Here is a 16,335-nt window from a genome sequence, read left to right on the forward strand (position 1 = left end):
GAAGTCTTAAAAAGATATCCCTGCTTCTTAGAATAAAAATGCATATATTATATACGTTATATGCGTTATATACGTTATTATATATATATAATAACTTATATAAAAGGGTTCAAATTCTTTACCCCCGGGTAACGGTAAAACTTCCCTTCAAGTCCTGGTAAAGTGATGAGTGCGTACCTTGCTGGGTTGAAAAATTTAAAGTCTCATCTCGATGAGACAGAAATAGCTCTACTAGTCCGGCAACAGTTACGATAGATCTGGACCTTAATATACTATAGTTAATAGTGCAGTCATGAATGGGCTACTAGAAAACGGTATCAAACTTTCTGATATTGCTCAGGAGTTGCATGGCAAGATGATTGCCCAAGAAGCGGGTAAGCTGTTCTCTCAACAGGAACTACAGTCCATAATCGGCTCTACTTCTTTAAGCAATCTCATGGCATATGTACAGGAGCTCTTGGATAAGAATCTTATTCGACTTGTGAAGCAGAATAACGAACTCAAGTTTCAGGCTGTTCATGTTTCGGAAGCACAGAAGAAATCCGGAATGAGTTCTGATGAGTCTCTAGTGTATTCATATATCGAAGCAAGCGGGAGAGAGGGTATTTGGACCAAGACTATTAAGGCTAAAACGAATTTACATCAGCACGTCGTTTTAAAATGTCTAAAATCTTTGGAATCTCAGCGGTATGTGAAGTCTGTGAAAAGTGTGAAGTACCCTACCAGAAAAATCTACATGTTATACAATCTACAGCCATCTATAGACGTCACAGGTGGCCCATGGTTCACTGATAGTGAGCTAGATGTAGAATTTATTAACAGCTTGCTGACTATTGTGTGGCGCCATACATCGGAACGTACATACCCGAATGGGTTCAATAACTTTAATGGCAGTCGAGGCAAAGAATTGCTTTATACACATAATGTTAAAAACTATTCTACTACAGATGAGATTCTAGAATTCATCAGTGGCGCTCGGGTTTCCACTGTTGATCTGTCTAAACCTGATATTCGTTCTCTATGTGAAGTATTGGTATATGATGATAAGTTAGAAAAGGTTGCATTCGACTGTTATCGCGTCACGCTTCAAAGCGTGCTACAAATGGCACAACCAATCAGTGATCCTTTTAACTCTACCAAAGATGACAACGAGGATTTCTCTATATTTGACTATTATAACTCGATTGCACCTTCCGCAGGCGATAAAGAAGCCGTCTACATTGACGAGTGGACCCTGTGAAACCCCTAGTAAATGTATCTTTCGCATCTTAAAACAGTACATAACGTTCTGTACACTGATCAGCTATAACTAAATACTGGAGCTGCAATATATCATTTAAGCGACTAAGACTAAGGGAAGTTGCCGGGGTCCGGTCCAAAATAGCCCTTTTCGGTTAAAGAGACATTCAACTTGGAAATATAGGTACGCTCATAGACCGACGTCTCAGGAACACTGTTACCCCACCAATTCAATTGATAATCATTATATTGTATCGCAGCAAAAATAACCAAAGAAGAGAATACCAGGCCGCATTTTAAAGCACCTTCCAGAACGTAATTGTACTTCTCCCAGATACGCAAACGGTAGCGCTTCATGTAAAATTGGGATATAAAATTAACAATGAAGCCTGGAGTAAAGTACACCATATTATACGGTGGAGAAAACGATAACATGCCAATAATGATCAGAATAGGGTTAAAACTCCGTGGGTAAAACTTACCATACTTCTTCCACAGAGCACAACCTACACCAATCACAGCACCAATAGCCCAGCACCACTTTAATTGAGGGTATACTTTGGTGAAGATCTTCTGGGGCCCCATCGCACCCCACATAACAGAAGCATTGTAGTATGTACGTATATCAGGACAACTGAATTTGGCTGGTTGGTGCTCATCGCAAAAGCCCGATATATTACTGAATTGCCAGTTTACCACGAAAAGGTTAACAAATATCTGAATAAAAACCATCACCAACTGGCCACGAAATAAAGCTACAGGAGAAATTTTACAGTAGTGAGCCACCTTCATGTTAGAGATATAGTTATCAGCCTGTCCATCGATGTTATAACCAAAAGCCTTAATAAGCATTAAGGCATATGGGTTTCCCGGTAGAATATATCCCACAATCATTTCAACCAATAAATTCAGGCCCGCAGTGAAGGTTGTTCTAGCATGCAAGGTAGTTAATGGAATAAGGAAGATAAAGTTCAGACCTATCGACAGAAATAGCAACCACAGCGGTGTTTGTGAATTGAAACATTCTATGACTATAATGGCGAAAGCTATTGCCACGACTAGGACGACAAAGAACCACCAATCTGGAACTTCCTTGTAATTTCTCATTAACCTAGAGTGTGCATCGTCAAACTCACTCAATACATGATAGTCAGATGCCCACATATCTATCCAAGATTTCTTATGCCGCAGAGACAGCAAAGCAAAGAACCAATCCCTGAAGGCTTCATATAATACACGGAACTCATCAATAATGGCGAAGCCAAATACCATTGTATAGAAACACAAGAAAGATCCATAGGAGACCAATACTCCTGCACTATAGTAAGGTGGAGAGTATGTCTGGTACTTTGCCTCGTCGACCTTGTAGTCCACCAGAATCTCACTAATATTATATTTCGTGGCCTTGTTTGTGTAGAGACTTTGTGAGAAGACAGGTAAGTATTGGGACTCCATGTAATTGGAATAGTACAGAGCTATAACCACCAGAGACGCGATGACTGCACCAATATATATATGGGAATATGCGAAGAAAGGTGTAACCAACGGGGTGAAATATGCGATTGCATTAAGATCGAAAGATGGTAATGGGTTGTAGGCTAGACCAGTAGAACCACCAGTTATAGCAGCCAAGTTAAAGTTATTAGGAGCAAGCCAGGTCATCCAATTAAAATTTGCCAGAAATCCAGCAAGTACCGTAGGGATCCAGTTATAAGCAAACAGAACACCAAGACTAATGTAAAAGAAATTCTGTATAGAGAGACCGCCGCTCTTATCTTTGCGGCTAAGCAATGCTTTGTTAACCGCAATTGAAGGAAGACAAGACGGCCAGACAGCTTTTGCAGGGTAAACTACAAATCTCCGCAACACACCAGCAAAACCGAACCCCATAAACTGCAATGATATTGACAATAAAAGCTGGAAAAGATATGACACGTCGTCATTGTAATACTTTTTCATTGTCAGAATGTTAAAACTCGAATAGAAACTTCCAAGAGTGATAGAGTATAACAAAGTAGCGAACATCTGTTCTTTCTCAGACCAAGGTTCAGGCACGTTTATAGCAAACCTACGTCCCCTAACCGTGAATCCCCACAAAGGGACCTTATTAGCCCACAGCTTCCCGATAGGACATATCAACAACTGCACTGCAGCAGTCTCGATACTAATTGGCACCTGTCTATGACGGAAAAACTCGTTAAACCCAGATCCAACAACCGACCAAAAAGTCGCAATAAAATATGCACGGAAAGTCTCAATTGGGATACTTGGATCATCGGTAGGACTTACCATGGAACGCACCTCTGTATAGGGAGAATGGTACCTAATCAAGGCGGCAATCATACGCACCTCTAACTGGTCTACCTCGCCTGAAGGGTAATAACTAGAATCCTCGAAACGCATTATAATCTCGTATTCATCAGCTGGAATATTGGGATCGTCACGATACTCAAGAACAGCCTTTCTGAGTATGTTTACCGCATCATCTACAGATAGGTTGGTAACCTTCGACGCAATAAATGACACCGATGAGGGAATTTCCTCGTGTTCCATATTCTGGTAACCCATTTTCCGCATAACAAAATAGAGCAACTCACCTGAAGCCAAAGCCTCGAAGGACTCCGCCTCCACCACCTCATCACGCAACCCGTAGGTCTTTGAATCCTTCTCACTCAACTGACCGTTGGTCTTTTCCATGCCATATTTTTCTGACATTTCGGGACAGTCTAAAAACGTCAAACAAAATTAACTAATCTCTTCGAACAAAACGCACGCTGCTAAAATATAAAAGGCTCGATAATTATAACTCACAACACGATATACGTTTCTCAATTCTCGTTAACCCCTAGAGCCGGTGGTAGTAAATAATAGTGAATCCTACCACAAACTAGCTCAAATACTGTTTGTTGTCTGTCCTGCCAGCATTATTGGCCACATTCACCGTCATGGAAAGTCACATATATATATCCTCACCAACAGATTCCCCCCCCCCCGTCCTCCTTGTAGCAGTATTCAAAGCTTATCTACGATATCATTGTTCCGTAGAATCGGCTCCATTACTTTATGGCCACATATTTTAATTTACTTTCCCGTCTAACTGGGTAGTCTACCTGCAGTAATCTTCCCGCATTCTTTTTAATTGTGGGACTTTATCACTAGCGCCCAGTCAGTCCTGCATAGAAAGAACATACATACAAACGGCAAAACTAATTGGACAATCCTGCATAATCCCCCACAGGAATCACGTCTAAACGCACTTACATGCACATATACAACCCGAACGAGCGGATGCTTAGAAGATCGATTTAAACAATACACAGTATGCAATATGCAATAGTAAATTTCAATGTCGATTTCGATTGCAATCGAAATCGACATTGAAGTTGCTACAATTATCGCTGCTGTTGCCAGCCGGCTGCCCTTCGAAGGGCACTGGAGAGAAACAAAGCTGCTCCCACTACAACAAATTACTGATAACAGGAGGCAATATAGCACATTGAATGAAATAAGGAGCAATCTAGTTTGCTTTCGCTTATCTTAAAAAACCTTAACTTTGTCTCACCACGCGCTTACTGTCTCTTCGAGTCTTTCTGAAACAGAGATAGTCCGTTCCCGTCCGCCCACTGGTTCGCTAAGCTGCAGTCTCCGCAAATTGTGTGCCTTGGGCACTGAGATAACAAAGGCGACTCCACATCGACTCGAAGAGCTCTCGGTCTTCGCAGTTACGTCCATACTGCCATGGGAAGGAACGCTTCTCTTTCCGTCCACAGGCCTTTTGAGCGAGCGGCCTGGGAATGTGCGCAGACGCAAGGCAGGATTTGTGTGTGGGTGGATAGTTAATGTCCCGTGACTTGTTGAACCAGTGTTACCTAAGCGAAGGGCATCGGGTGCCAGCGGAGACGTGGGCGAGTGCAAGAGCAGGACAGCGAGGACGAGAAGGGGATGTGGAGTGTGGCCTGACGCTCCAGGGAAGATGACTCTCCCTATGGAGAGCCGTTGGAGAGTGGTTGGAGGCGGGTCGCCCAAGACGTACGAATATGCGATGCGTTGCAGCATCTGGGCAGCATCTGGCTGCCCAGATGCTGCCGAAGGCATCGCCTATATTGAGAGGACACAACACTTAGTGTCATGCGCAAGCAATCGAGCTACGACCATGCATTATAGGCATGTTGGGTTTCCATTGGCCACGTATTTTGGAAGGCATCTGCTCCCACTTGGGGATGCATCCCCATTGATATATGTACTATATATTTGACTAGTTTGTTTGGACGACTGGATTTGCGTTTGGCGAAGCTACTCACCAAGATCACTACGATTTCTATCTGAGAAACCGTAAGATAGCGTTGATAAGTAACGGAGGGTTGCCGATATACAATCATTAATTAATTCATCACCAGGTTCCTCATTCTGGAAAGCAAAGCCAGAAAGTGAAATTGTGAAACACAAAACTGAAAAAAGGTTCCTCGTTATCACGCAGAAAGGTGGGATTGACAGCAGTAACCGGGAGCTACACAGAGAGTCGCTAAGGTCTTTTTTGTCGTTTACAAAACACAAAAGCAGCTGGCGATAGTCTTTGTACTAATAATAATAGTAACACTAATAACATATCTTTTAAGATAAGAGTCACTACGGCGTGGGTAAAAAAAAGGCAGCATGTCCATTTTTGATGATGCAGCAGCAGTAAGACGGGGGCAAGAGGAAGGTAATGGCGACTTGGAAAACCAGCGACAGCAAAGATCTCGAGCCTTGCCACCCACTACAGCCGCTTCTACGATTACTCCCAACGCTTACAGTACCGGTCTTCTAAATGACTATGATGATGACCAGGCTAAAGTTGAAAAAGTTCGGACTTCCGGTGCACATGATGAGTACATTTATCTCGGGCAACAAAAATTCTTGAAGTCCGATTTGTACGAGGCATTCGGGGCTCCGCTAAATGCAGGTTTAGCACCTGTTGCCACTCGTCAATTTGCCAATCCTTCGCCATTGGGTCTTTCTGCCTTCGCCTTGACAACATTTGTATTGTCTTTGTACAATTGTAATGCAGCGGGTGTGGAGTTGCCCGGTGTGGTCGTCGGGCTGGCCTTCTTCTACGGAGGATTGATTCAACTATTGGCTGGTATGTGGGAAATGGTGGTGGGCAACACCTTCGGTGCGGTCGCCCTTTCTTCATACGGAGGCTTCTGGCTATCGTATGCTGCAATTAATTTGCCATGGTTTGGGATCATAAGTTCCTATATCCCAACCTCCGGGGGTAGCGATGTCGCTGACTATGATCAGTTCCGTAACGCGCTGGGCATCTACTTGTTGGCTTGGGCCATTTTCACTTTTATGCTTACAATCTGCACCATGAAGTCTTCCCTAAGCTTTTTTGCACTATTTCTTTTGTTAGGAGTTACCTTTGTGCTCCTCGCGGCATCAGAGTTTAAGTGGAGCGCTGGTCTCCGCCATGCTGGCGGTGTGGTAGGGGTCATTGTTGCGATCATTGCATGGTACAATGCACTTGCAGGATTGGCTACCAAGGAAAACTCCTACGTCCGTTTTAGTACGGTGTCGCTACCTGGTGTTGGGAAGAGCTGGTCCTGGAGGTGAAGACGGGGCATTCTGGGTCACGTGACATAGTCATGTGACAGAATTGTTTCATGTCATCCCGAAATGTGTTTCGTGCAACATGATGCATATGTGGAACACGTCTGTTGAATACCTATATACGGCTCCTCAGTCTCCGAACTATATAACCCGCATTTTGTTTTTTTATACAGAAAAATAATAAAATGCCTTTTGAAGTTTTACAAGTATGCAGACAGGCTGAATACAACGACATATATTCAGGTTCTACTCTATATTTTCAGGATAGATAGGCGGTGCTGTTGAGTGTGTGTATCCTTCTGGAAGACTATAAACTATATTGGGTTTGATCTCTGTTGTTTTTTTCTAAGAAAAAAAGAGGTTTTTTGTTTTAAACTATTGGGTTCCCCTTTTTTATAAACCATTGGTGTCGCTGGCAATAACAGAAGCTACAGTGGGATAGATAGCAGTGCAAGGTCAGAAATAAAAACAAGATGTCTTGGGAGGGCTTTAAGAAGGCCATTAATAGGGCTGGTAACAGTGTGATTATTAAGAATGTGGACAAGACGGTGGATAAAGAGTACGACATAGAGGAGAGGCGGTATAGAGTTCTTGAGAAGGCGGGTAAAGACTTGCAGAAGGAGGCCAAAGGGTATTTGGATTCTTTGAGGGCGGTTACAGCTTCGCAGGTGACTATTGCGGAGGTTATTTCTAATCTGTACGATGATTCTAAGTCGTCCAGTGGAAGTGGTTACAACGTAGGTAATTATTATTTGCAATGTGTTCGTGATTTTGATTCTGAGACGGTGAAGCAGTTGGATGGCCCATTCCGGGAGACTGTTTTGGATCCAATTTCCAAGTTTTCTATGTATTTCGATGAGATTGAGGGCGCCATTAAGAAGCGTGATCACAAGAAACAAGATTATGATGCGGCCAAGGCCAAGGTGCGGCGGTTAGTTGACAAGCCTGCGAAGGATGCTACGAAGCTCCCTCGTGCGGAAAAGGAGTTGGCCTTGGCGAAGGAGGTTTTTGAAAACTTGAATGATCAGCTCAAGACTGAATTGCCACAGTTGGTGGCTTTGCGTGTACCCTATTATGACCCTAGTTTTGAAGCTCTGGTGAAAATTCAGTTACGTTTCTGTACCGAAGGCTACACCCGTTTAGCACAGATTCAGCAGTATTTGGATCAGCAATCGCGCGATGACTACGCCAATGGTGTGTTAGATGAACGTATTGAACAGTTGCTTCAGCAAATGTCAAACCTAAACATCTGCGCTCTTGGTTACAAATAATAATAGCCTTCTGCCACAAGGACTCACTTCACAAATGCATAACCCTTTTAATTTTTTTTTTGTAGAGGTTTCATGGGGGTTTCAGAGAGAGGCCTCTCTCGTGAGGGGTCCTCGGTGGGAACAGCGGCGACACAGGCGTTTCCCTGTTAGAAAGAGCACTATTGCTGTTTTTCCGTGCAAGAGGTATGTGTGCCGTCCAACATTTGATTATTATGGCTGATGTAGCCGCACAACTGTAGCTCCGCATCTCTCTTAAATGGAAAAGGAACCCCTGCGCATGAGTAATCTGTATACTACTATTACACAAAAACATGACATATATAGATCGCATGCAACTTTTTTTTAGATAACTTCAAGTGAGCAGTAGTGAATGAATGTCTGACTGTCTTTAATGAATCCATTACGTAGTGGTGGGGAGCATATTGGCCCCGAATATTTAGGAGACAAGACCAACGAAAAAAGTCGGGATAAAAGCGGGAAACTTAAAAATGAAAATAAAAATGGTGATGATCGATTAGACTCAGTATTAATCACCAATAGATCATTGGCAAATGAAAAGTAAATAGGCGATTTTAAGTTTGGGTGCTATTTAATCAGTTCGCATAGGTTAAAGTTAAAAAGTAGTCAACTGGCATTCATAATTTTCTTTAAAAATTATTTGGTTATAGAAAAAGGATAAAATAAAGTTGCGAGTATCAGGTTTTGTTGGTGTACTATAATACTACACATAGATCATACACATATACACTCTCGCCAATACAAGATTAGAGAGGAGGACTACTAGCAATATACAAAACGGCAAGTCAAATCGAATCACACAAGGCACACCCACAAATATATATATACGAACTCAAAGATATACAGTCACAGAGGTGCACGCAACAGGCTCCACGAATACGACGAATACGCATACAGCACGGACATAAGTCTTGAGAAGGCATTCCTTTTTTTCGACATAGGGAGAATCACAAGGTAACATAAGGATTACAATATAACATATTAGGAACTTAAGGCCCATCCATACTACTTATCTATAGGTTGTATTCATTGTTGCATCCTATTCCATCCTTCCAGGTCTGTCTTTTTTTGTCATTTGTTAATATATTTTGTTCAGTTATTATTTTCTCGGGAGAAACTAAATTATATTCTGGTGCAGAGATTCGGATATTACTGAATTTATAATACTGTCACTTCGTGTGTGTGTGTGTGTTTGACTGTTGTGTGTTTTATGCGTAAGGAATATCTGCTCTTTCCCCTGGTATAATACAGCACTACTAGTACTACCCATTATAATATCCGTCTAATTCAACTTCTCCTGCATCTAATTCCGGAACTCTAAGCGCTGCGTATCCTGATGAGCATTTTTAATTGGCATCCAAAAGAACGGTTTCTGGGCTTCTTTATACAGGTACTAATAAAACCGAAGCTATATATAGCTTGTCCGTTGGTGTTTTTGTTTATGTTGGCGTACCCAATTCTTATGCTAAGTTCATTTAATGGCAGTACTAATCAGTATTACTTTTCGAGAACTGAATTATGCTACGTTGAGGATACGTCTGCTGCCAATGTCTCCTTCACGCAGATTTTGATCCAGCCTAATGATGGCTCGAACATATTGAACAAAACAATCCTTGTGGAGGCGTTCGCATTTCAACAGCGGTTATTGCAGGACATTCATCCTTCGAATGTTTTATCAGTGCGTTCAGCTTTTGATATGTGGGATAACTCCTTAGATCTGTTGCGCGCAGATAAACGGCCAATGTACACCGTAAATAAAAAATTGCGAGATTTGCCCCAAAACCTTTTGTTAGGTGCCACTAGATTGAATGGTTACATCGTGTCTGCTCGGGGTATTGCTACCGTATTGTTAGCGCCAAATGATCTAGCAGCAAAGCGTAACGATAATTTCAGCCTAAGCAGAAATCTCAAGGCCTTGAAGTCTTTTTCGAACATCACACATTTTTATATTTTTGACGAGCTTGATTCTATGAATTATGGCAAACAGCGGGAACTGCTACGCTTCTTGGTGGTGCCTCTGACTGTTATTGACTATTTCTGGATTGTGGCAATATATGCAGCCCTGATTGGTTATTTCATCTATTCTATGTCCTCATTGCGCCATATTAAGTCCTGCGTGGGAATTTCGATCGCGGTGGTTTGTCAGCTCACCTTAGTTATAGCAGCATCAAGAACGATTACAGCACTTTTTTACAAGTCAAATGACGATAATGTGTTATGGTTTCTGTTTTATATACCAGTCATTGTGATTTCACTCACTAGCATAGTTAATTTGATCAACTCTACCAATGGAACTACGCTATCGTTACTTCCAATGGACGATTGGCATGGGCAAATAAAGTCTCCAGAACTATTAGAAGATTCCAGTCCACAAAAAAGCTTTATTGAATCTACAATAGCATCTCATATTAAGTCCTTTAACTGCCTCATATTAAGCATATGCGCTGTTGTGTTTCTGCTTCCATTCAGTAGAAAGACGACTTTTTTCGTGGTCATTGCTTTGTTTTGCAATTTCATTTTGACTACTACTTTTTTCACAGCTATTTTAACTGTTGATCATAGGCGTTTTAATTTGAAGGATATTTTATTCCTACAGGATAATTACGAAAACCTTGATGTCTCCCTCGATGATGTTTGTTCCAAGGTATCGCTTGCAAATTCAGTTTCGTATTTTGTTCATGCAACACCGATTCTGGGCATCTTGTGGCTCTCTAAGCCTTTGATCATCCTAGGAGGATATATGCTCTTTTTGAACATCCGTTTTAGCTTTGTGCGCTCTTCATCCTCTTTACTTTACAAGATGTTCAATGGTCGATTTTCTAACTTCTTGAGTTTTACTATGCCATATCCGAGAATTATATTTGACCGGAATTTCGTTGCCCAGCAAGTAATGCAGTTTCTGTTGTCAACCTCAAATGATGACGCTGGTAGCAAAATCAAAAATATTATTTTCACGTTAGCGGTTGAACATCCTATTTTTGTTGTCAAAGATGTCATCAATTCAACGAACTTGGCTTCCTCCAAACTGCATAATGTTTCACAACTGTTTGAGTCGACTATGTTATCGTCCTACAAGTTTGAGGGTCACTACTTTTTTGAGTTCCTGGTGTTTTTAGTATTAGTAGCCTCCTTGACTTTATTAATTCTACAAATGTTATCACACCAGTCAGAAAGTGAGCATCCAGTATATTCTATTCCCAAAATGGTCAAAAGTACAGGAAGTTCCTCCTATTCATTATTAGCTTTGAAAAATGCTAGATCATCTAAAACTGAGACTGACTTGAGTCTTGATTGCAGCTCCGGTGTTAGTGTCTTCCAAATAAAGGAGCTAGCTGAATTCGGGCATGACCTCGATATTACTAAAATTATCACTTCTCAATCACCATTCATTGTTTCTATTGGAATGGATCATAAAGTCCTCATTTGGTCACCTTTGGCTGAACCAATGCCCAAACCTAAACTTATACCGTTAGATCGAAGGTTTTGGCCGATTCTCTCAGTCTTTATTTCTAACAGTGGTAACAACATTGCATTTTTTAGCAATCTCGGTGGCATGACTTGCTGGTCACGATCTTTGATGTCTTTTTTATGGTCACATAAGCTAGATAATGGGGTCATACCCTTGGAAGGCTTTTTTAGAACCAGAACTCTTCCTGCGTTCGTTAAAAGAAGACTGCTGAGAAGCATACCTGATTCTGGAATTTCATCAGGTGCGGTGGCAGGTATCATCTCGAATCGTAATGCATTAAGCAGACGTAGTAGTGCTAAATCTGTCGCATCTATTGGTACTGGTACTACAAGTGGAGTTGATTCTAGTTATGAAAACCCAAATTATGAGCATTTTGGGGAGGACGAATTTGTTTTTGTTACAAATGATGGGAACATAAATATCGTTAACTCTGATGGAAATTTAAGGGTTGAGATATTGGAAGGCGCTATGACGCCTCTAAGATCATGTACGAAGTTAATTTCACCTAGAGTAAACGATCGACTTATCATATGCGATGCAAATGGCGAGCTATTTGTGTCTACTGTTGTCGACAATATCTGGCGAATAAAAAAACTAGTAATTCAAAGAAATATGTCTGGAATGATGACTCCTGATTGTCAAACTAAAAATAATCGTCCACATTTCAACATGCCATGTGTTCCGACTCTTGAAACTGATTATACAATACTCTTGGTTCCATTTGTTGGTATTATTGGGCGTACTCGGGGCAATCGACTTGAATTGATAGACGCCCAGACTGGCACTTTTATTCGTGATTTTGAGATTGGAGATTTTAAACCTTCTACTTTGCGAATATTCCATGATCAGCCTACACACTGTAAGTTTTGTGGTAGTGCTTCCGTTGCATCATTCTCAATTGCTTATACTGAGCAACATAGTAACTCTTTGGTAATGCATACTTTCCAATTGGAAAGTAAAACCAAAAATAGCATATGTTTGCGTGTTGAACGTGACCCTAGAGAAATTCGTTGCTTAGGTCTAGAGTCAGTGACAGAAAAGAAACATTTGTTACTAAACATTGAAGATTGGAATGTCACAGACAATAATATGGTCATTGGAATTAGACGTAAGCTTGAAGCTATGGAATCTGTTCCCAAAGGGTCTACCTCCATGTCTAGGTCTAGTTCCGTTGCATCTGCAGTAACAGGTACATTACAAAGGAGACGAACCTCCGGTGCTAATAGACAGAAGGAAATTTTTCACCATATAAACTCATTTAAGATTCATGAACTATGGGAGGGATGGACTATGAATATAAATGGAAAGGTTGTTTTCCACGAAATTCCTGCAGGATTAAATGGTCTGTTAGTAAATCATATAGGGCCCATTAGAAAATTTGGTGCTAAGTCTATCGTTGTTGGTTTTGGCAACATTATGAAAATGTTCTACTTGGGTAAAGAGGAACTGATCTTGTCGACTGATGGTGCAGGCTCCAATGAAGAAAACTCCGGCCTAAAATATGTTAATAAGAGAAGAAGAGACAGGCTAAATAATAGAAAAACATATGTTTCAGCTGACTATACAAAATTTGATGTTGTTTTTACAGGCACTAATAAGTAGTTGCTTGTGATCATTGAAAACTACAATATTAGTATTAGTGTTTTGAAACAAAGTGAAAACATAACCTTTCTACCATATGCGAATTAAGGCAAAATATCCCTTACAGAATACCATTTCAATTAGGGCAAAGCATGACGATCCATAAAATTCGCAGTTAATCTTTTTGAAGCTCAAAAAAGCGGTAGATTAACTTTTTCCCCTGCCACTGTATATATTACTACTGTAAATATTTATGAATCTGCCCTTATGATGTGACGATTTTTCTTTCTGAGAATCAATTTACCTAAATTTACTGGATTTCTATATGGGTTGGCATGCAACATTTTCTTTGAGCGTATTAAATAATAAGTTTTCATATAATATTACATTTTCAGAGAATTTAATTACTCTGAAGCTTAAGCCAGATCTCTATAAACACATTTCTCATGTATAAGCGGGAAGAGGTATTTCTTATGTTATAATTTTAGTTTACAAATGGAGAAAGAACATCCAAAAAAAAATTAAAAATATCGAACAGTATGCCAGTGTTCCCCTTATACCTTAAGACATCTGCAAGCCTTTCTTTTTCACCCATCAAATCGATGGCTAGCATTAAAGCGATTACTTACATGAACTTCCAAACCCTGGCAAACTTCTGATAACCCTATATGGAATACTGTGGTATAGTTAAAGAATGCGTGTCTGTGGAGCTTGTGATATGGTATGGATACAAAATCTTTTCTTATGTCTATATGTCTTTTGTTTGATATAACTTTGCATGATAGGCCATATACAGTTATTGATAATAAATGGTAGAGGGAACGGGGAGATCCTACGAGGATGACCGTGTAATATATTTAGTAAGTCATTTTAAAAGGGCACCATCAGTACAGCATTTGATTTCCCTACCCCATTCACTATTCAAGATTTGGCGTCCGTTAATCCTTCTGCTCGGTACAGGATCCAAGATTGAATATATGACATTTCTACATCTTGCTCGTTTCAACTGTTCAATTGGTTCATAGCCACCTTCGTCTTTCCTTCCCTTTAAATACCGTGCGTAAAATTCATCCTCCTTTTGAGCAGTTCTCCAGAGCTGCCTGCCAGTCCGCATAGCCATATAAATAGTACCACATGCCCATATATCCACTGGGCGGGGGTCAAATTCCTCATGGGTATATTCCTCTGGGGCAATATAGGGACTTGATCCACAAACACCGCCACTTAGATGTATGTCCTTCTCCCAGGCCATCCGAAAACACTCCCCATTGCCAAAGTCAGTAATTTTAAGCAACCCTTTTGAAGTTAAAATCAAGTTTTCTGGTTTTAAATCCCTATGGCAAACACCCATGTCATGCATGTACACAACGCCCCGAATCATTTGCTTGAAGAAACAATCCGCCTCCATGTATTCCAATTTTCCAGCTGCGATAATTAACGTGAACAAGTCTCCACCGGAACAATATTCCATGACCTCGCAATAATCACCTTTTGCATCTTGGAATAAATCAAGTGTTTCAATGATGTTTGGGTGCTTCAAAGAGGAAGAAATACAAAATTCGGATGTTAATCTACGAGAATACTTTTCTGGGTTCTCTGATGGTCTCTTTTTGAATTCTTTAACTGCATACAAAGTCTCCTCTCCATTGAAACCCTTCTTGTGGCAAATTCTTACAACTCCAAATGCCCCCTTGCCAATTACCTCCTGGCAACGTCCGTACTTCTCGGCAAACGAGGGAAAATCCTTTGTTGGCGCAACGTCATACTCCTTTCCGTCGTTTTCTCCATTATTTGCTTGCGGATAATGGCAATTCTTAGGGCCTTGAGTGGCTCCGCTAAACGGATCAGTAGAATCCACAGCGCTAAATTGTTTCATTAATCCCGAGAACAACGTCGGTAGGTCACCACTACTCGCAGCATTGCCAGGCTTTTTCGAATTCCCCGTGGTACCCAGGAGGATGTCCGGAACAGCTGATTTTGCCTCTCCTCGTAGTTTTTGAGCCCCCAACATGTTCTTAATCATCGAAGATAGCTTTTCTTGCCGTTTTGTGTTCTTCAATATGTGTTCATGATGACCTTCCTCGTGAACCACAAATCGACCCAATGGGGCAGCAGGGTTTGGCACGGACGCAGAGGGCGTCAACCCCTGAATAGGTGACGACCTATTCGAGTTATTTGGACTCACCACTCGGATGCTGGCAATAGAATCAGAATGCGAAGTAGAAGAAGCAACCGAATTGCGATCGTCCATTACTATTCCATTAGTAGCAACCCGCTTCGAACCAACAGCAGTACCGCCACATCCCAACGACATCGGAGGCGAAACAGGCCATGCTATCGACTTCGATGAAGAAGAAGAGGAACAGGAGGAGGAGGCGTCTGAATGTGAAGATTGCGATAATGAAAGTGTAACCGACGAATTCACAGAAGAGGAATTTCGTAGTTCCTTGGGAGTAGGAGACGACTTTGAGGACGAAGAGTGACCACCAAATAGCTTTCCAAATTTTGAAGGCAGACCATATTTCTTAGGCTTATGTGCCTTGGGAACAGAAACAGTAGAACCAGAACCCATCCAAAATGTCGTCCTATTTTTCTTCTCGGTAATATATGTATATATATTATGAGTATCTTATTATCCTCTCTCTGAGTCTCGTGGTGGTCTATCTGGCCGCGTGTGTCCCTCTTTGCTCACCTAAAACCTCTTTAAATTAAAATAACACGCACCCTCTCAAATATTATTAATACCAACTTCTTTTTGATGCCTGCTGTATAAAATGTACAGTAAACAAACAATTAATTTATCCCACGAAAATATCAAAAAATGAAAGCAAAGCCTTCCTTCCTCCCTGTCTTCAGAAAGAAACTCCAAACTGTCCCTAACTCTTGCCAGAACCTTGCTGAATCCCAATTCCTCGTTATATACCTACTTTTTCGACTTCTTACCTTATGGGGTGATCCACAATCAATAAATTATTCAATTTGATTGGGTTTCTTGGCTAGAATTGTCCAAAATCGAAATTTTTTTTAGTTTTCGTTTTTTGCGATGATCTGCTAAGTAGGCTTTTAGTACAAATTATATACTAAACTCTTTACAAAAGGACCAAAATGAGAAGAAGCAGGGGCAGAAGTAGGCTGGCTGGCTTGTGTTGGGAGGCGTGTGGGTCATTT

The 16,335-nt window shown here is 41.0% G+C and overlaps 7 protein-coding genes across 7 annotated transcripts; 4 read left to right on the forward strand and 3 right to left on the reverse strand.

Annotated features, from left to right (window-relative positions):
- Positions 1 to 292: 292 nt before the first annotated feature.
- Positions 293 to 1,240, forward strand: RPC34 (DNA-directed RNA polymerase III subunit C34; the record flags this gene model as incomplete). The annotated part of the gene is made up of 1 exon (XM_003645207.1): positions 293 to 1,240. The coding sequence occupies one exon, from the start codon at positions 293 to 295 to the stop codon at positions 1,238 to 1,240; it is 948 nt and encodes a 315-aa protein (XP_003645255.1).
- A 110-nt stretch (positions 1,241 to 1,350) lies between these two features.
- Positions 1,351 to 3,954, reverse strand: OPT2 (Opt2p; the record flags this gene model as incomplete). The annotated part of the gene is made up of 1 exon (XM_003645208.1): positions 1,351 to 3,954. The coding sequence occupies one exon, from the start codon at positions 3,952 to 3,954 to the stop codon at positions 1,351 to 1,353; it is 2,604 nt and encodes an 867-aa protein (XP_003645256.1).
- Positions 3,955 to 4,797: 843 nt separating this feature from the next.
- Positions 4,798 to 5,334, reverse strand: Ecym_2740 (uncharacterized protein; the record flags this gene model as incomplete). The annotated part of the gene is made up of 1 exon (XM_003645209.1): positions 4,798 to 5,334. The coding sequence occupies one exon, from the start codon at positions 5,332 to 5,334 to the stop codon at positions 4,798 to 4,800; it is 537 nt and encodes a 178-aa protein (XP_003645257.1).
- Positions 5,335 to 5,892: 558 nt separating this feature from the next.
- Ecym_2741 (acetate uptake transporter family protein) lies at positions 5,893 to 6,831 on the forward strand (the record flags this gene model as incomplete). The annotated part of the gene is made up of 1 exon (XM_003645210.1): positions 5,893 to 6,831. The coding sequence occupies one exon, from the start codon at positions 5,893 to 5,895 to the stop codon at positions 6,829 to 6,831; it is 939 nt and encodes a 312-aa protein (XP_003645258.1).
- Positions 6,832 to 7,301: 470 nt separating this feature from the next.
- On the forward strand, positions 7,302 to 8,099 carry RVS161 (amphiphysin-like protein RVS161; the record flags this gene model as incomplete). Its single annotated transcript, XM_003645211.1, has 1 exon — positions 7,302 to 8,099. One exon carries the CDS (start codon positions 7,302 to 7,304, stop codon positions 8,097 to 8,099), a length of 798 nt encoding a protein of 265 aa, XP_003645259.1.
- Positions 8,100 to 9,453: 1,354 nt separating this feature from the next.
- On the forward strand, positions 9,454 to 13,188 carry Ecym_2743 (uncharacterized protein; the record flags this gene model as incomplete). Its single annotated transcript, XM_003645212.1, has 1 exon — positions 9,454 to 13,188. One exon carries the CDS (start codon positions 9,454 to 9,456, stop codon positions 13,186 to 13,188), a length of 3,735 nt encoding a protein of 1,244 aa, XP_003645260.1.
- Positions 13,189 to 14,032: 844 nt separating this feature from the next.
- SAT4 (serine/threonine protein kinase SAT4) lies at positions 14,033 to 15,739 on the reverse strand (the record flags this gene model as incomplete). Its single annotated transcript, XM_003645213.1, has 1 exon — positions 14,033 to 15,739. One exon carries the CDS (start codon positions 15,737 to 15,739, stop codon positions 14,033 to 14,035), a length of 1,707 nt encoding a protein of 568 aa, XP_003645261.1.
- Between the last annotated feature and the right edge of the window lie 596 nt (positions 15,740 to 16,335).

Source organism: Eremothecium cymbalariae, chromosome 2 (assembly GCF_000235365.1).
Source record: "Eremothecium cymbalariae DBVPG#7215 chromosome 2, complete sequence".
NCBI classification, from domain to species: Eukaryota; Fungi; Ascomycota; class Saccharomycetes; order Saccharomycetales; family Saccharomycetaceae; genus Eremothecium; species Eremothecium cymbalariae.